Raw genomic sequence first — 25,966 nt, 5'->3', positions numbered from 1 at the left:
CAAACTTATTGAGATATGATGTGTGGTATGATTTAATTTACATGTCTTTCCTTTACTGTGTGCATGATATCACTATGATTTGATAATTTATCAGTTATCATTCATGCTATACTTCGTGTTCTGTTATATTTCTGACTCTTTAACATGCATGTTTTCATTTGTTCAATTGATTCTTCATTCATGATCCTAGAAGTAAGCAGTGGCTCCGCTTACTCAGCTTAACGATAATGCTGAAGAATGTCCATGTATGCCTAGGAGGAAAACTACTTATTTAAAAAAGAACAAATCTTATTTTGATTTGTTTCTCCCTGTAACAGTGATATACTAATTTTTTTACTAGTTCCATATAATACTTGTTGAGTATTCTTTGGATTTAGATACAAAATGATAGAGACATGGTTTCAAGTATCCACAAACACTAGCTAGGTTTAGTCCAGAATGGTCTGAAGCATACGATTGATTGGAGTATAAAGAGAAGGCACCTAAAACATCTTTCATGTATTGCTACTTGTTTAGGGATTGTGTTGAACACCAAGCTGGAAATGATCGATGCCATTTAATTTGTAACAAAATGTTTCGCTTTCTGGAACAATAAAAATATAGGAGTGTTTTTTGTAAGGAGGTTGTGAAAAGATATAACAATCTGTTAAGGCCAAACCAATCAATTGAGTGACATGTTGCAAAAGAGGAGTACTTTTACTCGACGACTAAGTACTTTTAGAAATACTATAATAATATTGTATCGGGAGTATCTTTTTTGATGATGCCAGGTAGGGTTGTTCAAACACTGGGCTAGGCCTGGAAAAAACCAGCCAAAAGTCTAGGCTCAAGCCTGACAATTTATGAAAGACAAAGCTCGGGATAAAGCTATTCGTTAAGAAAACTGGAAAATAAAACAAGAAGGTTAGCCTTAAAATGTTGTCTACAGAAATTGAAATAAACATATATTGCATCTCAAATTTAAAAAATGCATGTAGAAAAGAATGACATTTCTTTTTACCATGCCTAACTAACAATGGTGGATCCACAAAATTAAAATTTAAGCCTGAATATATATATATATATATATAATTTAACTATATCTAATACTTACTATAGATTTTTTTTCTATTTTTAGTTTTTCTAAATCACATGCAATTTGAGTGGATTGTCGAACGGTGGATATGCCACCGGCTACTAAGACCCTCTTTATTTGGGCTCACACTTATTGGATTAAGCTTTTAAGCTGGATTTCGGCTCCTATGATTTATAAGTCGGTGGCTTTAAAGCTTCAGTAGGGTGCCACCTCTATTCCCAATAAACCAAAAAGCCAATTCGAACCTAGCTTTTGGCTTAACACTGCAATAGTGCCTTATGACTTTTAAAAGCCCACTCAAAAAACTGATTTTTTTATTAAATTTAGGCTTATGTTTTTCGGCTTAAAAGTTGGTTTATGAAACCAAACAAAAGGGCCTAAATTAACCTAGAGTGACAGCGATAAAGATGAGAGAGACTGCAGCAACGACGGCCATGACTTGTCCTATTGGGCCGCCAGGTAAGTGCGCAGTCTTATTGGGCCGCTGGGTAGGATTTTATTGGGCCGCCAGCTCTCCGGGCTCAGACGGCCCGCACGGCCCACAGGATAAACCCTAGGTGAAATCGTCATCACCACCCTCGCCTCTCCCCGCCTCCTTCCTCTTCGCCGGCTGACGCGACCGGAGTGAGGCGGCGCCGTCGCACGCAGGCGAGGGGGAGGCGCCCAGGAGCTTATAGCCCCCAGCATCCTCTCCGTCTCCTCCGTTTCTGTGGAAGAGGGTGAGAGTGACTCCATGGCCACCGCCGCCCCGCGGTCTCTGTCTTCTCCGTCCGGCTCCGCCGCCGCTGTGAACCCTCACAAGCGCAAGAGGCCGGCGGCGATGGCGAAGACGGGCAAGGGAAAGCCCGGCGGCCGCCTTGCCAAGATGCCCAGGCGCTCCGACGAGCCCGCCGACCGCCCCCGCCGCCGCGGCAAGCCCAGCGACAAGTTCCTCAGGCTGCTCCGCAAGCGCGCCCGCGACTACAACTCCGACGACGACGACGAGGAGAAGCGCCTCGAGGAGGAGGAGGCCTCCAGCTCCGGGGACGACGAGGCCGCCGGCGCCGTCACCAGGTTCGAGGAGGGCTGCAGGGCGTTCCGCGTCGCCTTCTCCAAGATCATGGCCAAGAAGCTCCCCGACGACCCGCTGGTTCGCTTCCTCTCTTCCATTCCTTCATCTCCAGAGAAGGAAACGCGTTTCGTCTCTCCGCTGATGCATTAGCTCGCCGCCGTATTAGGGTCCAATTCTCTCGGCGCACAAGAAGCTGGTCGCCGCGAAGCTGGCCGAGGATGTAGAAGAACGGAAGCCCAAGGGAGAGGGCCGCAAGGACAAGCGCTTGGTACACCTCACCTCACTTCGATCGAGAATTTGCTTGCTCTTGTGAAGTTCTCTGTTGCTGAATGCATTTGATTTGCGCCGTAAATATGTAGGCTGCAGAGAAGGGCCATGTCATTCCCACAAACCACTTGGACAGTAAAGAGAAGGAACTCATCAAAATCGCAACCCAAGGGGGTAATCTACTGTTTTTTTTTAGCTCTGTTATTTCGCATGTCGCAAATTCAATTCTGTTGGTTGCTAATGGATGCTTTTCCTGCTGATGTCTTTCCATCAATTGTCTGGTTGCTGGGGGATTCAGTCGTCAGGTTGTTCAATGCGGTAAGCGCACAGCTTATCTTATATTTTCGCAAAGTATACATGTTGCTTTTTACGTCATGATTCTTTGTTTCGCTGAGCTTGCACTGACTCTACAATGCTGAAACTTTATTGTCTTCTTGAGGCGTTAAGCTTAATAGGTGATACTGAATTTCCATTGCTTTCTGTTTCATAGGGCATGTAAACCTCTCATGTTTGTTTATTTTTGAAGGACATCTATTTCTTGCCTGTTTAGTGTTTATTACTGCTGTTCACCGAACAAAGAGTTTTCAAATTTAGTTTCTGTAAAGTGTATTTAGTTCTATATTACCTAGTTAAGATAGTGAGACAGATTTGAGGTGCTTTCGAAGCTTTTGCAGTGAACATGTGATGAGCATGTGTTAAGGGGACACACTCTTGGATGTGTGCATGTACTTCTTCCTTGTAATCTCAGAACAAAAATAAGTGACTATTTGATGATTGATAGGCCTTCATTTTTATTTCTTCCAGGTAAGCAAGGCACAGAATTCTCGAAAAGGTTTGAACCCATCAAGGACTAAAGATGCTAAAGGTGTGTTTGTTTCCTTCCAATGTAATTTACGTCTAATTGATATATTTTTGGAACCTGTTGGGGCTAGCCTGATTGTTTTGATTTTAGACTTTCAAAAGTATTCGAATGTGAAAAATATTATATTTACACATTTATGAAAGACTAAAACAATTAGTTCGGTTCAACTATCTTGCTGTTTATTGACTGAATTGTGCAATTTCGTTCATCCTTCCCTACTGGCTAGCATGATAAAAATCATAGCAAGTGTTTGGCCTACGTATTAAAAAAAAAGTGGGAGACATATAAGTGTAAGACTTCTATGATCTATCAACTCCAGACAGTTTGAATTTGACCGTTTTATTTATGTTCTTCTGACTGCATGAAACATCTCCTATGTTTGACACAAAATGCTGAAAGTAAGCACAATTGAGGTCAGGCAGTCATGGCCTCTTGTTGGTAGCAGTATTATCATATGAAATTGTCATTTTGCACATGTACTTATTTTACATATATGCTTTTTATATGTCTGTCTGCATTTCTTTATAGATAACCGAAAATATTCTGAATAGTCTATTAATCCTAACAGCGTTGGCAAAAGAAACAAAACAGACGTTCCTCACGGAATTAAAAAAATATCCCATCCATCAAAAGGGCCAGGCATCTTCCAACTTTTCTAAGGTAACTATAATGATTCTCTCTTTACTAACTAATAACATTTTATTCGTTTTATACACTTCTATTGCTAAGTATCTGTATTGTCAATTATTTTTTTCTCTCTGAGGAATATCAAACAGTGTTCTAAGCAGTCACGCAAATTGTAGTCTGAAATTAATCAACAGAACAACTCAATACAAAAAATTGTGTGACAGAAGACCTAGCAATTAGAAAGTAAGTTGAATGTGGAAATACACTTCATAGCCCAAATGTATTAGCTGATTGCTGTAGTGTTGAACATATTACTCTCTCCGTTTCATAATGTAAGACTTTCTAGCTTTGCCTAGATTCATATGGATACTAATGAATCTAGACATATATATAAATTATATACATGTATCAATTGATGAATTTAGGCAAGGCTAGAAGGTCTTATAATATGAAACGGAGGTAGTATCCATTATGCAGTTTAGCATTGAAATTGAAATCCTCTAGCAGTCACCCCATTTTTTGTGCACTTGAATCCATGCTGGTGGTGTTGTGGAATGTGGAGATATTTTATCTGTGCCTTTTATCATGTGGGGATTCCCTATATGTACTGTATATGCCACATCAGTAACCATCACAGCTGATGCAGAAATAGAGGGGGCTTGTCTGGGCAATGCATTGCCCATCGATTTAGGAATTGTAAGTCTGGAAGTACTATTAGGAGTTTGGAAGGTCTAAGATAAGAGATGGTAAGTTAGAATATATCTTTGGCCCTGTTTGCTGTATCTCCAGCTAGCCCAGGCAGTCCAAATTCTCACCCAGATTTTCAGAATATGTAGTTGTAGAAATGTAGAATCCAGAAAATGAACTAGAAGTATAAGCGGTGAAACCTAGCTTTTCTAGATTCTCACAAGCTGTAGCTGCTGCTTAGAATCTTGAGCTCCCCTGAACAGAGCCTTTAGTTCAATCTGTGTGATTGGAGAAAGAGTTCTGATTCTTTCTTGTGTCTAGCTCCTTTCCATCTAGAACCTCAGCTGGCCGTCTTCCACATCTATTCAGTATTCACAAATGACAGATTTTAGCAATAAGAGGTGCAGGAGGGCATAGGCCTTCAATATATTTATCTACAATTGGAATGATTTGACAGGAGGGAATGTTCCACTGTGGAAATCTGAAATCACTTAAAAAAAAGTACCCTTGTCAGTTGTCACCTCAGCATTAGCTTCATGGCATTAAATAATGTCATATACAAGTTTGTATTGTGTTACTGTGGTTGCATACATGTATTCATCAGATACATTAATAAACTAACTGCTGTTTCTCATGCCATAAGTTAACCGTCTTTGATGTAAGCTCCTGACCTTAACTTGGGACTAGGCCCAGTCTGATTTCTTTTTATTTCGGAACATATTCTGCACATACCTTTATGTATCCGGAACTTAAGAAACTCTTTAATATTTCACATATTTTTATGTTCAGCACGATAGTAAAGATGAAGAAGAGCCTGGGTGGGCACCCCTGCGCAACACATACATGCTTGGCTCGAAATTGAAAGACTGGGATAAAATGCAGGTAAAGCCTCCTGATTAGCAATTAGCATTATTTGCATCAGTGCATTACTGGTAGTTTGTGCGCCTATTTTGCCTGAAGATCATCTAACTGAACTTTTATTTAACGAGTAGGCCTCTGATGTTGCGAACAAACAAACTGAGACCCCTTTGGACGACTTTTCTGATGAGGAATAGGCAAATGGATTCACCTGAAGCAGCATTTCGGTTCTGTTCCTGTGCATTTTTGAAGTCTGTTCTTGTTATTGACTTGTAAAGCGATGTTTGGATCAAAATTGCAAGTTCAGTTAGATGAATTGAGTTCTTATGATTTTTTAATGTGATGATAAATGCGCGGCAATGTTGATCCTTGAATACGCGCTGTGTTTCCACATGACATTGGTACGATTGAGAACGATTAGGGGTGAACACTCGTGAAGTCAATGTTTCACTCTTGACTTTACAAACCAGACAAAGTACGACATTTCCTTTTAAAAAATATGCAACTGATAAATAGGAGCAGAGAACCGTTCAAATCCATCTTTTTTGCTTTTGCTTATCAGCCGAAAATTTGAATTTTTAACCTTAAATTTAAAGTTAATTTTAGGATTTTTTACCAAAGTTTATTTTTTAATATTGACTTAAGCGCTAAAAATATATATATAAAAGTTTTATTCGTAAATTATTTTTTGATTGCAAATGTACCATTTAGTTTTTTCTACGAAAATATCAAACAAAATTGCAGTTTTGATAACCCAAACCAGGCGTTTCGCAATTATAAGACAGTAAACATTGTGTCCGTAAAAATAAACCTCAAAACGTTGGGCATTTGATTCTCATAATATTAGATGATAATTTAATCTAAATACATGTATTTGGAGAGAATTCCTTATATGCCACTGAAATTATATCCGGTTCCTTCTATGCTATGCAAAAAATCAAACTTTTCTATGTGTCATTTTCTTAATTTTTTCTTCTTTACTTATCACTGCCGTTAACTATTCTATTCAACTTCGTTAACTTATTTTGCTTACGTTCCTTCTATGCCACTACATACCAAATGACCTGAAATATAGAATTGAAAATTGATATTTTCAAATAAAATTTAAACATTGATATTTTCGGATAAATTTAAAAATGACCCACAACATAGAATTAAAAATTATAAAAATATCAATTTCCCTACTTTGAAGAGTACTAAAGAGCAATATTTGATCTCAGTCTCTAACTATCACAGCCTAGGTATTTTTTTAAACCTTTTGAAAAATTCCAAAAACTAAAATGGTTTTAAATCTCTGAAAAAATTAAACGAGTAAACAAAGTGGCAGAAAATCTCTGAAAAATTCTAAGTAGGGAAATTAATATTTTTTAAATTTTCAATTCTATGTTGCGGGTTATTTCAAATTTATCCGAAAATATCAATTTTTAAATTTTATTCGAAAATATCAATTTTCAGTTCTGCTGTCTTAATTTTAAATTTTATTCAAAAATATCAATTTTCAATTTTATGTTTTGGGTCATTTGGCATGTAGTGACATAAAAGGAACATAAGCAAAATAAGTTAACGGAGTTGGATGGAAAACTTAATCACGGTGGCACGTAAGGAAGAAAAAATTAAGTGAATGGCACATAGGAAAGTTTGATTTTTTGCATGCCATAAAAGGAACCGGGTATGGTTTTAGTGAGAAACAGGGAATTCTCTCGTGTATTGTTTAGGAAAGTACCCTGTTCCACCGTATACCCGCCCCGGCGAGGCCGCCTCAGCAAGCCCGGGTTCTCACGGCAGTCGGTCATCAAGATGAGCTTCCAGCAGGAGCAGGCGGTGTTCTCCACGCCGACCCCACCGTCGCCGTCCGGTTCGCCTCCCCCCACGGCCCTCACTCACTGCCTTCCTCGCCACATGCGGGACTCGCTCACCCTCTTGCTTCTTCTGCTTCTGCTGCAGGGGATGCACGGACTAGCAGGGAGGATGGCGACGCGCAGCAGCAGCAGCAGCAGGAGCTGGTGTTCGACCACGCGGCGTAGTTCTTCACCGCGAGCGACGAGAGGTTCTAGAGGCTGGTCGACGAGTGGATTGGCAAGGGCTTGGTCCGTGAGTGGAGAGGCTTGATCGGTCAGCTCAACATCGGTGGCCATTTTAGGCCTATACCTACCTCGACGCCGCAGTGCATCGGCGTGAACGGGACGGAATGCGCGCTTGCAGATGCGATTCTGCCTGAGGTATACCAATTCTGATATCCCGCATATGTTTTCTTGAGCAGTATATCAGCAAACTGTTTGCAAGATCATATTCTACTGTAGATGCTAGAACTGAATGTTAGTATGAACTGTTGTCAGAGCTCGACCTGTGTAGTATTTCCTAAACAAATACTGTATTTAGATTAAATTACCCCCTAATGTCATGATAATCAAGTGTCCAACGTTTTAAGAGTTATTTTTACGAAGACGACCTTTCGTGTCCTATAATTGCGAAATGTCTTGTTTGGGTTGTCAAAACTACAATTTTCCCTGTTATTTTGTAGGAGCAAAGATAATTGAAGTTATATTTGAATTTTGAAGTAAAGATCTGTTTTTCTGAAGGATTTGCAATGGTACTCCTTGTTTCAACATTCAGCCATGTTGTATTTGAGTTCAATCAGCATTTTATTTCACAAGGTTGCTGCACCGACAAAACTGAACTACGACATGTTTGAGCAAATAACTTACTTGAGCAGTTTTACCTTGCTCCATCTTACCTCTTATGAGGTAAGAGCTCTCGTTAACCTTGACCATTCAATTTTGCCCTTTTATTTTAATCAACATAAAATATATAACACCTTATTAATTTAGCATGCCCAAATAAGTAAAGTACTATTACAATAATCACCATTCCTTGCTAATCGGGCATGCATGCTTCCTGTGAAAATAATAATAACGCCGAGCACATTAATTTCATATAAAAATATTAGAAAAAATATTGGTAGTAGACCAACACGTCAGTCAAATTGAAATTTTTATTTATACATATTGCTAAAAATTGTGCAAGCTCCAATTGATTCTCCAAAGGATTCAAACTTAGCATAAAATTTATTACAAATATTTTCTTATCTGAAACCAAATAGATATGACTGAATTTGGAGACTAGGTTCTGTTAAAACAAAAATAAAATAAAATTACAAAAGTGAAAATTATTTGTTCATATATGCATCCTAATTATTATGAACTTAGTTTATAAATTGAAAGTATAAAGATATACAGAGTATTGCATACTTTTAATTTTACTAGTATAATTATTCTATAATTTTGAATTAGTAGTATTTAAGTTAAGAAATATTGTCTCTTTCCTTATTACAATGCAATTTATGATCATATTTAAATTTAAATGACAATAAATGACTCTTACCACACATGAGGTAAGAGTATTTTCAACTCCTGGACCTATGCACAATGGATGGCTCATATTAACTTGGTGCACCTTAAAAAAGTCCAACTTACAATCATAAGGAATCAATAATGTAGAAGAGTTCAACTATCCTTATCTAAAAGGGTCTAAAGAGAGCACAAGGACTATAGTAGTAGAGGACAGATGTGATCAGTTGTACACTAACAGAGGTATACAGTATCTAATGCAGCCAAATCAGAAGGGCATATAACACCACCCAAAAAAAAGACACATGAAACTAAGGTTTCCAATACTGGTTTCAGAAAATAAAAAATCAACACAGAAAACCAGTACCTAGCTTTTTTTTTTACTGGACAAAAATTTCAACTGACGGTTGGTTTGGATGGAGACTGGTAGCACTCCTGATGGCATCCTCTGCAGCCAATGTGTCCTCACCGGTAGCACCAAATGGAACAATGATCGCACTTATGTGCTGGAGGCCTGAAAGATGCTGGAGACCAAAGTCCAAAACACCACCATTACACTGAACTTTCTGTAGCTTGAAGGTGAGGTGATACTTCTGTAACTTTTGCATAGCTCTAGGCAAGAACAATGGCCATATCCCAGGAATGAAACACAGAAGATAGAGCTCCTGCAATGACTGAAACCCATGGGTGGGCTCTGTAATATTTCACATATTTTTATGTTCAGCACGATAGTAAAGATGAAGATGAGCCTGGGTGGGCTCCCCTGCGCAACACATACATGCTTGGCTCGAAATTGAAAGACTGGGATAAAATGCAGGTAAAGCCTCCTGATTAGCAATTAGCATTATTTGCATCAGTGCATTACTGGTAGTTTGTGCGCCTATTTTGCCTGAAGATCATCTAACTGAACTTTTATTTAACGAGTAGGCCTCTGATGTTGCGAACAAACAAACTGAGACCCCTTTGGACGACTCTTCTGATGAGGAATAGGCAAATGGATTCACCTGAAGCAGCATTTCGGTTCTGTTCCTGTGCATTTTTGAAGTCTGTTCTTGGTATTGACTTGTAAAGCAATGTTTGGATCAAAATTGCAAGTTCAGTTAGATGAATTGAGTTCTTATCATTTTTGAATGTGATGATAAATGCGCGGCAATGTTGATCCTTGAGTACGAGCTGAATGCCTGTGTTTCCACATGAGTACGATTAGGGGTTAACACAACCCTTTTTTTTCTGTTTGAAGTTTGAACACTTCGTGAAGTCAATGTTTCATTTTTGACTTTACAAACCAGACAAAGTACGACATTTCCTTTTTAAACATATACAATCTGATAAATAAGAGCAGAGAACCGCTTAACCCTATCATTTTTCTTTTTTTTATGTTTATAAGCCAAAATATGAATTTTCAAACTTGATTTAAGGGTTTTTTCACTGAAGTTTATTTTTTAGCATTGTCTTTTAAATCGCTAAAGATGTATATAAAAGTTGTATTTATAATTTATTTTTATTTGCAAATATACCTCAAAGATCATTGAAGTTATATTTGAAATAAAGTTCTGTTTTTTCTGAAGGATTTGCAATGGTACTTCTTGTTTCAAAATTCAGCCATGTTATATTTGAGTTCAGTCAGCATTTTATTTCACAAGGTTGCTGCACCGACAAAACTTAAACTACTACATGTTTGAGCGGATAACTTACAATCATAAGGAATAAAAAATGTAGAAGAGTTTAACTATCCTTAACCTAAAAAGAGCAAAAGGACTATTAGTAGTAGAGGACAGATGTGACCAGTTGTTCCCTTGTATAAGGGGTATACTAACAGAGGTATACAGTATCTAATACAGCCAAATCAGAAAGCTTTTTTTACTGGACAAAAATTTCAACTGATGGTTGGTTTGGATGGATACTGGTAGCACTCCTGATGGCATCCTCTGCATCCAATGCGTCCTCACCGGCAGCACCAAATGGAACAATGATCGCACTGATGTGCTGCAGGCTTGGAAGATTCTGGAGACCAAAGTCCCAAACACCACCATTACACCCAACTTTGTGTAGCTTGAAGGTGAGGTGATACTTCTGTAACTTCTGCATAGCTCCAGGCAAGAACAATGGCCACATCCCAGGAATGAAACATAGAAGATAGAGCTCCTGCAAGGACTGAAACCCATGGCTGTCAATGACCATCCTTCCATGGGGAGCATGCCCTGTAAACACTAGGCGAAGAAAGAGCAGAGTGGGGATTTCTTTGAGTATGTTCATGTCACTCTCCTCCATTCTTGAGATGTACAGTTCTAGGCGCATGAGGTTGTCAAATGTGCTCATCCACTTTGGCACCCTTGAAAGTGTTCTCTCAATGGTAAATTTCCGGAGATGCCGAGTTGAGAAGCATGAAGCCATGGATGGATCAAGGATGAAACTTTCATCGCCTTTGTAGTTCAGTGAGAGTGACCTCAGGTTGTGTCTGCCCAATTCATTCAGGGAAGACAGCACTGCTCCCCTGTATCGCAATCTGTGGCTCTCTGGCCCAACAGGGTCTTCAACAGCAATCGCAAGGTTTCTTAGTTTTGTCAGACATTTGAGATCTTCAACCAATCTTATTGAGTTGCTTGAGATGTGGGACAGCTCCTCTAAGCACTGCATGGATCCAATCCTGTCTGGTAGTTTCGTTATAATGCTAACATTGAGACATGCTAGTTTTCGCAACTGAACAATGGTCTCTGGAAGTGTTAGTATAGAACATAATGTGACATCTAACATCTCTAGATGTTTCAAGTTCCCAATTTGATTAGGAAGTTCAGTGATAAATTGAGAATGGAGAACAAGATACCTAAGCTGAAGCATGCCTCCTAAACATTCAATGTGGTGGTTCTCCAACAATGAGCAATAACCTAAGTCCAGCACTCGCAAAGACTGAAGATCCATAAAATATGGCACTTGCTTAGTAATCCCAAAGATGTTGAATGAACGAATACAGTTTCTGTTTGTCATGTTTGCTGGCATTACAACATCTTTGAAGTCATTGAAATGGAGGGACAGTCTACGGATCTTTTCCGGCAAAGAGCTGCACCTTTGTCCATCTATTACTGTGACAAAATTCTCTTCTTTTGACATGGAAACGATAATGCTATGAACCAAGTCATGAACTTGAAAAAATTGAACACCACCATCATATGAAATGTCGACAGGTAAGATCATACTTCTATTGATAAGCTCGTTAAAATAACTCTCTGCTACTTGGTCCAATCTCTTACACCTGTCTTCAGCAATGAATCCTTCAGATATCCATTTCCTTATCAGAATTTTTGAGCTAATCTTCCAATCCTCTGGATATATACTGAGATATAGTAAGCAAGTCTTCAAATGTGGTGGTAAATCATAGAAGCTAAGTAACAGTATCCTTTTTAGACCTTGTAGAGTATGGCTATTTTCAAGTGCTGAGCCAATAGAATTCAGCACCAACTCCCACTCTTCCTTTGAGTTAGATTTGGTTGCCAACAAGCTAGCAATATGAAGTATGGCCAATGGCAAACCACCACATTTTCTTAAAATTAATTCTGAAAGTTCCTGCAGATGTGATGGACAGGAATTCTCATCATGAAAAATTCTTTTAGAGAACAGCCTTTTGGAGTCAGTGTCACTTAATGGTTTGATGCGGTAAACACTGCTGCCTTTGAAGCTAGAGCAACATAGCGTCGCTATATCAAGAATACGTGTGGTTGTAATAATTCTACTACCAGAATTATTCTCAAGCAATACACACTTCAAGATCTCCCAATCTGACATGCTCCAGATGTCGTCAATCACAATCAAATACCTGGGCGGCCAAATTTCACATCATAAGTACGAACAGGAAAAAGAAAAAGATGAAATGCACTGTAAAGTTATTACACACGGACCTCTTGTCATGAAGAAATTCTCTGATCTTGTCGATGAGTTGCCTCTCGTTATCCCACACATTACCAGAAGCCCCAAGTTCAGAAAGCAAATCCAGAAGAATCCTCTTCACATCTGGCATCTGGGACACAAACACGAAACCGGCGCAATCAAACCGCCATTTCATCTTCTGGTACACTTGTATGGCAAGAGTCGTCTTCCCCAGACCTCCAAACCCGGTGATAGACACCATCTTAAGCTGATTCACAAGTCCACCATCTTCTTCAGGTGAATCCTCCATTAGCAACTCGATGATTTTGTCCCTTGGGCCATCGATACCGACAAGCGCACCTATCTTGGAATAAAACGATGGCAGACGAGAATCGATGTATCCACAGCCGGCTATGGACACAGATGCATCAAGCTTGTACCTTTTTCTGCGATCATTCACCTCAAGAACCTGGTTCTTGAGTTCTCCAATCGCCTGAGAGACGGCGCAGCTCGGAAGCAGCTCTCTCAGCTTCCGGACATTGTTGATAATGAACAATTTGATACCTGTAGCCCCATCGGATTGTTCGTTTCGAGCCACAAAGGCGTCGACAACGTCCTCAATGTCGTAGGCCAGCTCCCGTACCTCTTTCATCCAGGCCTTCACCTGGGGATCAGGCTCGTTCGCCATGGCGTACCTGTGCATCGCGGTGTTCATGCTGCTCAGCTCGTTTCGCAGGAACAGCAAGTCCTTTCCTACCGCTTTCTTCTTGGCATACTCCTTCTCTAGCATACTGGAGAGCTTGCAGAGGAGGGACTCCATGGCCCCCGTGGAGGCAATCACCAATGCACCCGCCATGGATTTCCTCCGATATCTCAGCAAGAAGGATCAATATATATCAAACAGATAAGAAAGAAGATGACGAAGAGATGTGTGGAAGAGAAGATAGATAGATCAACCCTCCACTGTTGGATTCCTTGGCTACCTAACTTGTTGCCAGGTCAAGTCAAGGAAAACCACGTAGGATCGAAACATAGTTAACCACGTCTACTAGAGGGGGTGAATGGTAGGTAAAACCAAAACCCAAAAATCTTTTAGCGGAAATAAAAGATTACCTCTGTTTACGCTGCTCCTGATATTACCTCTAACGTCGCTCCTATGTCGCCGCCAATCTGGTTATGCCGCTACTGAGATTAACTTAATCCCGCCGCTCCTGTGCCGTCGATCAGATCGTTGGGATCCAGAAAACCACCAGTAGATAAAAGCAGAAGACGTAGATTGGATGCTCTCAACTTTATTGTTTCAACAGATATTTACAAAGCGCGCCAACAACGTTCCTCTCAAAATTGTCACTTTGATTTTTGCCACTTTGATTTTGCAACTCGATTTTTGCCACTTTGATTTTGCAAAAGCAATTTCTCTTTCTTTTTTCTGTTTTCGAGCAAGTCTAAAACAAAAACCAACCAAATGTCCATCTTTTCCACAAAAAGTGCATGTATACTTCTCACGATGAACATGAGGTGAAATAATAGATTTAGTACTACAACAGATTTAGCACCAAAAACGGGTTTAGTATTCACAACATGTTTATCACTCGCAACCTTTGATGAAGATGTACTCAAGGAAGACATGATGCCAGCAGATTTAAACACAGTGGAATTAGGTTCAAGTTTTGTCAAAAATTTACCACTCTGAGCAACACTTAAAACATCAGGAGGTTGTCTAGAAAAGTGACCATGTGGATCAAAACCTAAACCACGATTGTTTGTGCTAACTTTAGATTGATCAAGAATCATGTTGAGTTTCTTTTTACCATTAGAAAATATTTCCAAAGAACTTTTTAAGTAAGAAACTTGACTAGTCAATTTAGCACAATTCTCACAATCAATCTTGACACTTTTGCTATTGCGACATTTGGGGCAAGAAAGCACTTCATCTGATTTCACAATATTTTCCATGTACTCAACACGAACCAAAGCAATGTTTAACTTCATTTTGTTTACAGAGCATGTTGAGCAATTTTCAGACTTTAGAACACCATGTTGTTGTTTTAACCTTTTAGCACAAAACATGTTAAACATCAAACTAGCATAAAAAGCAATTTGATATTTTTTCAACATCTTTCTAGTTAAAAACAACTCATCATAAGTGCGTGTAAGCAAGGCAAAACCAAGAGCAAGAGAAGATCTATTTTTCAAATCATGTGAAACATTGATATCTCTAATTTTTGAAATTTCATGCATCAAAACCTCACAATTTTTGCAATCATCATCATTATGAACAAGAGGTTTTAATCTAGCAATTTCATCATTAAGAGATTCAATTACAAACTCTTTTCTTATACATCTTCTCACATTTTTTATTTTTTGCACTTAAAATAAGAATTGCTTGTTCAAGAGAACTTACCTCATTATCCTCACCCTCTGAATCTGATTCATCACGCGACATAAGGCAAACACCAGAGATGTTCCTTCCTTTATGTTCATCTTCTTCACTCTCGCCATCTACATCGCTTAGTGGCTCAAAGGGGACACAGACTTGAGCCAACAACTTTTTGAGGTCCTCCTTGGTTTTCCTTCATTTGAATGTGCTCTTGAACTTAGGCTTGTCGTTCTCGGTCTTATCTCCACCATTGTCTTCCTTCTTGGCTCTCCCAAGCTTAGGACAACGCCAACGAATGTGATCAAGTGCTCCACACTCGAAGCAACGAGTTGGACCTCCTCTTTTCCTGTATCTAACATTATTCATAGCTCGAGAAATTTTGTTAGCAGCAAAAGCCAAATCCTCCTCCTCGAATTGTTCTAGTTGCTCATCGGACATGGTATTAATCAAATCAAGAATGGTAGGATTCGACGATGAAGCACCAACTTGCAATGAAGTTGAGGGAGAAACCAAAGCACTAGATTTAGAATCAACTTTACGAGAAAGAATAGTCGTCTCATGTAAAGAGAATCTAAAGTCAAAGCATACATGTCTACAGACTCCTGAATAGATGTAACTTTCATCTCCCAAATAGACATATCAAGACCATTCAAAAAGTATCGAGAAACTTCAGATTGAGAATAATTTGTTTCAAAAGAAACATCAATAGATCGAAGATTGCTTAAAACTTTATTGAAATGAGCAAGATAATCATCCAAGGACTCTCCAGATTTCATCTCAAATTTCATGTACTCTTTCTTAAAAACATCTTTGCGAAGTTCCTTGAGATGTGAAGTCCCTTGATGAAAATTATTTAGGGTTGTCCAAATCTCATTCGCAGTTTCAAGATGAGAAACACGATCGAAATCTGTAACATCCCAGCCCAAGGCTTAATAGGATTTGATAGATACTCATATCAACAAGTTGCAACTTCTTTTCCGGAAGCTTATCTCGAGAGAACTCCAAGGTTAAGTGTGCTTGGCCTGGCGCATGAGTGAGGACAAAGTGCGCAGAAAAGACATGTGTGTTGGTTGTGTGAGGGAAGTCTTGATGTCCTAGAGCACAGGCCCGACCTAGGGGGGTTCATAGGGTTGGGGCGTGATAAAATCAGAACGAGATATTCCATTAAGTAAAATATTGCGAGCTTTGCAATTATTTTCAAATTGAGTTTTTCGAGCAGTAGTATTATTCTGATCAGGAATTTCATAGGAGTTTTCAACTTTTAACCAAATATCATAATCCTCAGCCATAATATAAGATTTCATCTTTTTGCAGCAATAGGAAAAATCAGTACCATCGAACACATGTGGCTTAGTTGAAAATTTATTAGCTATAGCAACTGAAGATCAAATAAAAATCCAAAAAGATGCAAACGAGGCTCTGATACCACTTGTAGGATCGAAACAGAGTTAACCACGTCTACCAGAGAGGGGGTGAATGGTAGGTAGAATCAAAACCCAAAAATCTTTTAGCAGAAATAAAAGATTACCTCTAGTTACGCCGCTCCTGATATTACCTCTAACGTCGTTCCTGTGTCGCCGTCAATCTGGTTATGCCGCTCCTAAGATTAACTTAATCCCGCCGCTCCTGTGTCACCGATCAGATCGTTAGGATCCAGAAAACCACCAGTAGATAAAAGCAGAAGACGTAGATAGGATACTCTCAACTTTATTGCTTCAACAGATATTTACAAAGCGCACAAACAGCGTTCCTCTCAAAATTGTAAATCAACAACTATTCAACTCAAATTTTCAAATTCTAAATCTCATAAAAACATACCAAAACGATACTCCTCGGTCTTTATTTATATTGAAAATAATCTCTAACATCGGATACGATTCAAACTAAATAATTAGTCGAACTCGACCGGACACTTAGCCGCACGGCCGACCGAGGCAAATTCCGTGACCGAAGCGAACTCCCTCGCACGTACAGCATCTGCATGCTACAGTCTCGCAGCATCATGACAGCGATCCATGTGCTACAGTAATCGGCAAGCTACACTGTTGTGCTACTGTTCCACTTTCCTTTTCTTTTTCCTCATCTAATTGTAATCCGATTTACTCCGTAATTTTCCGGCGCTTACACATACAACCTGTGAAGCCCGTTACGATTCCATTTTACACGGTGTCCCTTTACCATATGTCACCTCGTATTCAACATCGTCACCCGGCATCCTGATCGTCCGGACCTCAGCTCTTCCCTGAGGGTAGTCACGATTCTACCGCTGTTGACCGATATTGACCTCCAAGGATCACGACTCCAATCCAACCATGTCACATGGCATCCCGACCTTACCAGCCATTGACCACAGTAAATTTCAAGTCACCTGCACACAGAGATAAACCAACCATTTCTGGGCACAGATATCGCAACCTGACCCACATTAGTCCCACACACTCACACCAACACCATAATCGTTTCCAAACCAAATTCTATCAATTTAGAAGCCAATTATTCATCACATAATATTAATCATGATTATGATCTTACAAACCACTCCATTGATGGCCTTCTTCTGGTCGAGGTCTCTCCTGGAGACTTGGACTTGTTGTGCCTACAGTTCCAGCCAAGGTGTTAAACAGAAATCAATCAGGATTTTTATTACTGCTGTGCGTTTTGTTTGCGAAAATCAGCAAGAAGAATGAAAGGGCCAATTTATATCTGTCTCAACAGTGTGGCTGGCTGGCTGGCTGCCACCTGCCAACATTATGTGGTCTAGTTTTCAAAGAAAACACGGTGTGCTCCATGTATTAATGCGTGTATACATAGAGAGATTAATTAGTATTTATATAAATTTAGTGGGTGCTAAAACAACTTATAATATGAAGTTGCGACTAACAAATTTGGTGCATTTGGCATGTGGCACTCAGAAATTCGGAAACGAAAAAGAAATTGATTCAGTTGTGACGTTCCATTCAGAATTTGAAACAAACACTGCTTTTTTTCAGAATTACTGAGTCGAGTACTAACTATGAAGTGAATATAATTTAAAAAAGAGTAAATTTCATAAAACTACGTATGGTTTCATTAAAGTATCATAAAAGTACATATTTAAGGGTGTGTATCACAAAACTACATATTTAATACTATTTTATTTACAAAACTATAGATTTAAGTCATGCTATCACAAAACTACAACTTTTGTAACTTAAAAATGACAATAGTGAAAGTCTGAAAACACGCAGTGCTTTGATAGTTTCACCACTACATCTGTGATTTTATCATATCAGACTTTAAATCTGTAGTTTCCTAAGAAATGTAGTGCTAAATCTATAGTTTTGTGATATACAATCTTAAATCTGTAGTTTTTGTAATAATTTAGTCAAAGCACTTATAATTTTGTAAAATTTACTCTTGATAATGTATTTTTTCCGAGGTCGTCAACGGTAGCCCTCGAGAGGTAGATTGCTTACCGGCAGTGGCGGATGGGGTGGGGGCTATAGATGGCCATATGGGCCGGGCCTTATTGAAAGCACGAGCACGGCCCGGTAAAACACGGCCCGAACATGGCCTGGCCCGGTACAATTCGTGCCCGTGCCGGCCCGGCCCAAGTGAGTGTGCCGAGCTTGGGCCGTAACCCCAGCACGCTGGGCCAGCACGAGCACGGCCCGTTAATGCCGACGGCCCGATATGGCCCGCATCAACGGTCGGATGGTCTGCGGCTGGCCTGGGAGGGGAGGAGGCCCGTTGGAGAGGCCATCCGCCGCCGTTTAAAAGGGGGCGCCGAATCGGCAACCCTAACCCTCGTCCGTCGCCTCGCATTTTCTTGCCGCCTTGTCGTCTCCTCTCCTCTAACGGTCTCGCCTCTCCTCGGCTTTCTCAGTTTCTCTTCCCGTCGCCGCCGTCGTCTAGCGGCTCTAGCCCTCACATCCTCCCGCTCCCTCGTCATCTCTGGCTCCGGCAGCCTGGCTCCTCCCATGACCCATCAGTCGTCGCCGCCGAACCTCGACACGACGCCGCCACGCACGGCTCCGTTGGTCGACACTCGGCTGGAGTGAGCAAAGCTGTCGATTCGGCTCATGTACCCACCCACCAATCTAGGCAACTCCGGTGCTCTAGCAGCACAGGTGAGCTCTCCCTCTCCCCTTCTCGCTGCTCTCGGGTCTCGGCCTCCTAACCCTAACCCTAACCCTAACCGTAACCCTAATTTCCTAATATCTTCTAGGTCGTTGGCCGGTGCTCCTCGAAGTGCCTGGCAAGTGCGGTGCACGCTGTCGAGGAGCCGGAGGGCCGACTGCCGACCTCGACATATCAGACGATGGTGACCCGATGATCATCAACGACGAGCTAAGGTTGTTGGGGGAACGAGGGGATGACGAGGACGACGTCGAGGTGTTCAGTAGCAGTGCTGATGTGGGTGTTGGCACTGGTGGCGCCACCGATGCCGATGAAGCAGATGGCGCCGGTGAAGCCGCCGCGTCATCAGCCACTGCCCACAAGCGAACCAGAATGTGTCGATCCGAGGTATGGAACGACTTCGAAGAGATCAAGCAAATCGAGCAAGGTATGGAGGTAAAGTATGCTAAGTGTCATATTTGCAAAATTGTTTTGTCTGCTAAATCAACTGGGGGTACTGGTCATCTTAAAAGACATGCTAGCGCTTGCAAACTTAAGGCTGGTCGTAAGAACATGCATCAATCTCTTCTGCAATATAGCCCTGATGGCACTGTTCGTCATTGGGAGTATGATCCTGATGTTGCTCGTACTGAAATGTGTAGGCTAATTGCACGTACTGATCTACCCCTTTCTTTTGGTGCATCTGTTGCTTTTCAAGACTATATTAGAACTGCACATAATCCTAGATTTACTGATGTTTCTAGGCAAACAACCACTAGAGATTTTGTTAAGCTTTTCAATACTTGTCGTGCTAAGCTTATGAATATATTGCAGACTAGCGTGTCCTTTATTGCTATAACTTCTGATATTTGGTCTGGGAATGCTAAGGAGGACTATATTAGTGTGGTTGCTCACTTTGTTAACTCTAATTGGTGCTTAGAGGAAAGGCTTCTTGCTCTTCGGCTCATTGATGAGTCTCACACTGGCCAAAACATTGCTGAACGTGTTCTTCTTGTTCTAGATGAGTATGGTTTAAAGGATAAGGTGTTCTCTGTTACCCTAGACAATTCATCATCTAATACTACTGCTATGGATAAGCTGACACCTAGCATTAATGGTTATATTGGTAACATGTTTATGCATCAGCGATGTGCTTGCCATATTATAAACTTGATTGTTAAGTCTGGTTTGAAAAGGTTGAAGCCTTATCTTGAGGCGACTGCCATCTCTTTCTTGAACTCTTCTAACTTAAGGATTGTTGGATTTAAAAGTTATTGCATTGCTCTGGGGGTTCGGCCTCGTAAGTTTGGTCTTGACATGGATGTTAAATGGAATTCTACATATCTCATGCTTAAGCATTTGGTCCCTTGTAGGAGCTCATTTGGTGTGTTCATTGACAGTCACTACCCAAAAGCTCCTAATGAGAATTTACTTCTAACTGACTCACATTGGTATGTTGCTGAAAAGATTCTAGAATTTCTTGAGATTTTTTATGATGCTACTGTAGTTATTTCTGGTGTTTATTATGCTACATCTCCACTTATGATTCATCAACTTCTTTCAATAGCACAACATTTGCATGCATATGAGAATGATGATTTACTTAGACATTATGTTGTTCCTATGAAGACTAAATTTCTTAAGTATTGGAGAAACATACCTGCATTGTATGCCTTTGCATTTATCCTAGACCTTAGAGGTAAAATGATAGGTTTTCATAATGTTCTCAGGGTTTTATCTTCACTAACTGGTACTGATTACTCTGCATACTCAACTCAAATTAGAGCTGAACTCAATACTATGTTTGAAAAGTACAATGATAAGTTTGGTTCAGTTAGATTGCAAAGACCCATGTTGCATCATCTGGTCCTGGTAAGAGGAGGACCAACTGGGGTATGGTCTTTGGGGAAAATTCTTCAGGTGTTGGTTCTCAAACTCTTGGTGTTGGACTTGTGTCTCCATCACCCTCTGTATCTAGGAGGGGTTCTGCTACCGCTTTGCTGCAGGCAGCAAGTGCTGGTTCACATATTAGTGCCACTGAGCTGTCGTCGTACCTTGACAGTGACACAGTCAATCAGTACAACGATGATGATTTTGATATATTGAACTGGTGTCAAGACCACAAGCTTACATATCCAGTTCTTGCTCTCTTAGCTAAAGATATACTATCGGTGTCTGCTTCAACAATTTCTTTCGAGTCTACTTGTAGTCTTTCTGGCAGGATTTTGGAGGATCGACGACGATGCTTGACCTTGGACACGGTGGAGATGATCTCTTGTATGAAGGACTGGGAGCTAGCAAATGACAAGCAACAACATACTGTCGAGGACAAGGAACTTGAAGTTTCCTTCAGTGAATTTTTTCTTGATAATGAGACTGAATGAGCTTGTAATAATGTTCTGTAATAACTTAAACATTTTAACTATTGTATGAAAAATTATAAACTTGAGCTGAGCTGCACTCTTTTTTCCTATCTAGGGTTTTCTCACGAGGTGTGAGTTTTTACCTAGATAGGTTTTTAATAAGGCAGCCATTGCACGAACAGCTCTATTTAATATATTTTGTGGTTGTTTGCCTGTGACTTGTGAGTTGTGACTGTGAATTGTGAGTTTGACTGCCTGAGTGCATGTGCCTGATAAGTGATAAATGATAATTTTGTTATTTAGTTGAGACTGTCTGGTTATTTTGAATTTTTGATTGATTGCTGAAGTATTTGTTGGTTTCTGGTTTGAGTAATTGAGTCTCAATTCATGATTCTATGATTTCTGTGATTGTCTAAATTTTGCTGAGTTTGTGAATAAAATTATGAAATTATGATCTGAGATGTCTGTAACCGGGCCGGCGCGGCACGGCCGGGCCAAACGTGCTGGCACGGCACGCTAAAACCACTTCTATGCCGTGCTTGGACTTACTGCTAAGCATGGCATGCGACACGGCACGACACGACTGACATGTCGTGCCTATCATGCCCGTGCCTTAGCATGTCGTGCCCTAACGTGCCCGTGCCGTGTCGTGCCGGGCGGCCCTTATGGCCATGTATAGTGGGGGCAGCAATGACGATGGTGGGAGACTGGGAGCAGATCGAGGTGGTAGTTATCGTGGTGCACAGCCGCCAGGGGACACGAAGTCTCCGTTCTTCCACCGCAAGTGGCAGGGCAATGGACCAGCAGCACCAGGCGGTGATCAACCACCTCAGGCGGGCTTAACATTTCTCTACTGTGCAAGAATTATCGTTTTAAAAAAAACAGAGTGGTTTCTTTAAAAAAGTCATTTCTTTTCTCCATGGAACTGTGTGATCCATCATCAGTTGTATATATGGATAGCCTCTTTTCTCTATGGACCCATGTAATCTATCATCAGTTGTATGGACTTGTTGCAATGCATGGGTGTTTGAGAAAATAGAATATATGACACCATTAAAAATAGAGTTCGTTGAAAGGTAATTCTTAAAATTGGTTTCAATACAGTAAAATTGTAAAAACAACGGTACTCTTAGTTGTAAATACGCTCTTTCTAATTTAGCTTGGTTCGAAAATCCCCTATCACCGCTACTCACACACTCTCGTATTACTTTTTCTGCTCTATACAGCCTAGCATATCTTTTGGTCAATGTGATTACGAAGCCTACTATGTTAGTCGAGCGTCTTGCACATAGTTAATCAAGTTGCACATGTTCCTCTCTGCACATGGCATCAAGCACATTTTCCCACAGTGGCACATCAATCTCATCTTCCCCACCTTGAATTCGTCAGAGAAAACCGTTTTCACCAAACCCAATGACACAGACGCAACAGCCCATCCTTTGATGATCTCGATTAGCCTAGTTGGCTTAAACGATGACCACGACTTCTGTGTTCATGTAGCTGCCGCGTTTGAGGGTCTGTGGCCACGAGAATGTGTAACCAACAACTATAGAGACAATCTCAAACCTAAGAAGTAAATTATTTGTAATAAATCGCAATCATAAGTTCAGAGTGAAACTTGAGATGGTTTTTTGCAATTTTTCCTTAAACAAGTCCATTCTCAATCGAGGGCCATTCGCCAAGATGTAATTTCATGATTTTTTTTCTCCTGCTGAGGCCGTGTTCGATTGTGTGACCCCGGTACGAAAAACATAATAATAGATTAGTGTATGATTAATTAATTATTAATTATGAAAAAAATAAAATAGATTAATATGATTTTTTTAAACCACTTTTCTATAAAAAATTTTGTAAAAAATACACCGTTTAGCCGTTCGGGAAACATGTACGTGAAAAATAATAGAAATAAGTTATCTTATGGAGGGGGACAAACGCGGCCTGAATAATTTGATTCACTCTCTTTTCTCATACGTGTTGACCGTAATCCCAATCGACAGAACACTCTGACAAGTCTATTGTTGACAGAACACTCTGACGATGTTCCATTTCGGCATTCGAGCATCTTTGATTCTTTCGGGCCTCCAGAACATCAAAAGTTGAAATTGGCTATCTCTCTGCTGACACAGACATGCAGGCAGAAGCAGTGGCTGTCAGATGCTATCACTTGATATTCGAATCCATGCTACCGTGCTGTATATTCCAGTGGAGAGAGCACAGCTGACTGGGCTCCAAAACACCAGAAATAAAGTGAATGGATTGGTTCTCCTCAGTTGTGGTAAGTAAAATCTCTTACCGTACTTATTGCCAATATACATGTCTGACCTGTTTGTTCAGTCTAGTTACATTTTCTTTTTTTTTTAATCCACAGGAAACCTGATGATCTAAGGGTCTGTTCGGATTCAGGGGCTTTTAGTAGTTCCTGGATTTTTTTCTAATAGTCTCATGGACTTTTTTATAGCCACTCTTGTTTGGAAAGAGAGACTAAAAGTATCTTGTTATAAGGTATAAGTACTATAGTACACTCAGAAAGAGTGGGGAGAAGAGAGGGCGGATGGGGGCGGTGCTGGCGGGCGGGGACGGCGCGCGTCGAGAGCTCGGTGGGCGTCGGCAAAGGGGAGAGAAGAGGGGGTGAGCAGACGGGGGTGGCGCCGTCGGGGAGGGGGCATCGACAGAGGGGAGAGAAGAGGGGATGACGCCGGCCGACAAACGGGTGGGCGGGCGTCGACAGAGGGGAGAGAAGAGGGACAATGCGTGGAAAGAGAGAAAATGTTCCTAAAAGTCCCTTCCAAAGGACTACTGATTTTTAGGGACTAAAAAAAGTCCTAAAAAAGTCCGTCCTGTTTGGAAGAAGAAGAAATTTTTTTCCTAGAAATCCCAGAAACTTTTTTGATCCAAACATGGTCTAAAAGCTCTGCAAAAACTTCTGCAACTGGAATCATCAGAGTCTTCTGCGCCGAACCAGTAGACCATATCTTGAATCCTTCAGCTTCTACATTGGGACTGGAAAGAAACATATCTTTTTTTCTTTTCTCGAAATCTAGCAGTGAAAAGATGAAGGTCAGCTGTGAGTATGGAAAATTGATTGAGGTCGTGTTTAGTTCCCAAAAATTTTTATCCAGAAACATCACATCGAATCTTTGGATATCTAAATAGAGTATTAAATATAGATAAAACAAAAAATTAATTACACGGTTATGTGAGATATCGTGAGACGAACCTTTTGGGCCTATACGTGATTAGCCATAAGTGCTACAGTAACCCACATGCGCTAATGATGGATTAATTAGGCTCAAAAGATTCGTCTCGCGATTTCTATGCCAGCCGCAAAATTCGTTTTTTTCATTTTTGTCCGAAAACCCCTTCCGACATCCGGTCAAAAGTATGATGTGACACACAAAAATTTTCATTTCACCAACTAAAAGTTTCACGGCTGGTATGGAAACCGCGAGACGAATCTTTTGAGCCTAATTAATCCATCATTAGCACATGTGGGATACTGTAGCACTTATGGCTAATCATGTACTAATTAGGCTCAAAAGATTTGTCTCACAATTTCGCACATAACTGTGCAATTAGTTTTTTGATTTATCTATGTTTAATACTCTATTTAGGTATCCAAAGATTCAATGTGATGTTTTTGGGTGAAATTTTTTGGGAACTAAACGGGGCCTAAACACCCCCTGAAATCGGTTATCAACTTCCAGATTTGCAATGTTGTTGTCAGGTATCTAGGAATCTGACTTGGAAATGTTTCTTGCTGTTGTTTCTTTCTTGTCTCCATGGTGTGAATCTGACCTGAAGTTTCTGTTCTTGTTATCATAGCTCTCTATATCTGATAATCTGAAGATATCATCTCTCTTGCTTTTACTCTAGGCTTTGTTGGCTGTTAAGTTCATTTATTTGGGCTGATCTTTTGTTCTTTCTTTGTTGGGGCTGGCCACGGTGATGAGTTTACAGTACTGCAATGAGGGTGGCTTACTTTGAAAAAAAAAACAAACGACATATTTATAAATAAAAAATAATTTATAAATAGAAATTATATATATATATTCTTAGCGATTTAAAAGCCAAGGCCAAAAAATAAAGTACGATAAAGAATCTAAAAATATATTCTAAATTTAAAATTAAAAATTTAAATTTTAGCTTGTAAGCATAAGCGATAAACGAAAAGATTGAGCTCAAGCCAGATGTCACAATCCTGAAGTACTAAATGCTGTCAAGTTGAATTGTTAAACAGTGGCGGTTGCATGGTTCGTGAATTGAACTGTAACTAGTCCGAATCTGTTGCTTGTCAAAAAGTGGTGTATTGGGTTTTGTCTGGCAAGTTGAATTGTTGAATTGTCTGGCAAGTCAGTATGTGCAATCCTGCTGATAGTTTCTCTAATCTTTTACAAATTACAACAGCCTCCTGATAACGAGTCCTTGCAACTATGGATGGCTATACAATATGCTGGCAGAAGGTACATATATAACTTGGGAACAAATGACAG

At 40.2% G+C, this 25,966-nt stretch overlaps 2 protein-coding genes and 1 long non-coding RNA gene across 4 annotated transcripts; 2 read left to right on the top strand and 1 right to left on the bottom strand.

Annotated features, from left to right (window-relative positions):
- The first annotated feature begins 1,672 nt into the window (after window positions 1–1,672).
- Window positions 1,673–10,032, top strand: LOC102705951 (RRP15-like protein). Of its 2 annotated transcripts, none has more exons than XM_006662846.3 (8): window positions 1,673–2,204; window positions 2,293–2,394; window positions 2,486–2,567; window positions 2,692–2,711; window positions 3,198–3,258; window positions 3,824–3,915; window positions 9,499–9,591; window positions 9,702–10,032. In XM_006662846.3, exons 1-8 carry the CDS (start codon window positions 1,809–1,811, stop codon window positions 9,762–9,764), a joined length of 909 nt encoding a protein of 302 aa, XP_006662909.2. In that variant the 5' UTR covers window positions 1,673–1,808; the 3' UTR covers window positions 9,765–10,032. The 2 variants fall into 2 exon arrangements, with proteins under 2 accessions (XP_006662909.2, XP_015698074.1); XM_015842588.2 differs by lacking the exons at window positions 9,499–9,591; window positions 9,702–10,032 and adding exons at window positions 5,359–5,451; window positions 5,562–5,942.
- LOC107305328 lies at window positions 7,153–8,402 on the top strand. Its single transcript, XR_001551462.2, has 3 exons — window positions 7,153–7,282; window positions 7,372–7,646; window positions 7,949–8,402. It is a non-coding gene; the product is annotated as an uncharacterized LOC107305328 (long non-coding RNA).
- Window positions 9,155–13,543, bottom strand: LOC102706230 (disease resistance protein RGA5-like). Its single transcript, XM_015842587.2, has 3 exons — window positions 12,668–13,543; window positions 10,818–12,585; window positions 9,155–9,346 (listed from the first exon to the last, which is right to left on the bottom strand). Exons 1-3 carry the CDS (start codon window positions 13,489–13,491, stop codon window positions 9,155–9,157), a joined length of 2,784 nt encoding a protein of 927 aa, XP_015698073.2. The 5' UTR covers window positions 13,492–13,543.
- Between the last annotated feature and the right edge of the window lie 12,423 nt (window positions 13,544–25,966).

The sequence above is a fragment of the Oryza brachyantha genome, chromosome 11 (genome assembly GCF_000231095.2).
Source record: "Oryza brachyantha chromosome 11, ObraRS2, whole genome shotgun sequence".
NCBI lineage: Eukaryota > Viridiplantae > Streptophyta > Magnoliopsida > Poales > Poaceae > Oryza > Oryza brachyantha.
Note: the sequence above shows the minus strand (reverse complement) of the source record. Positions and strands in the feature narration are given on the sequence as shown.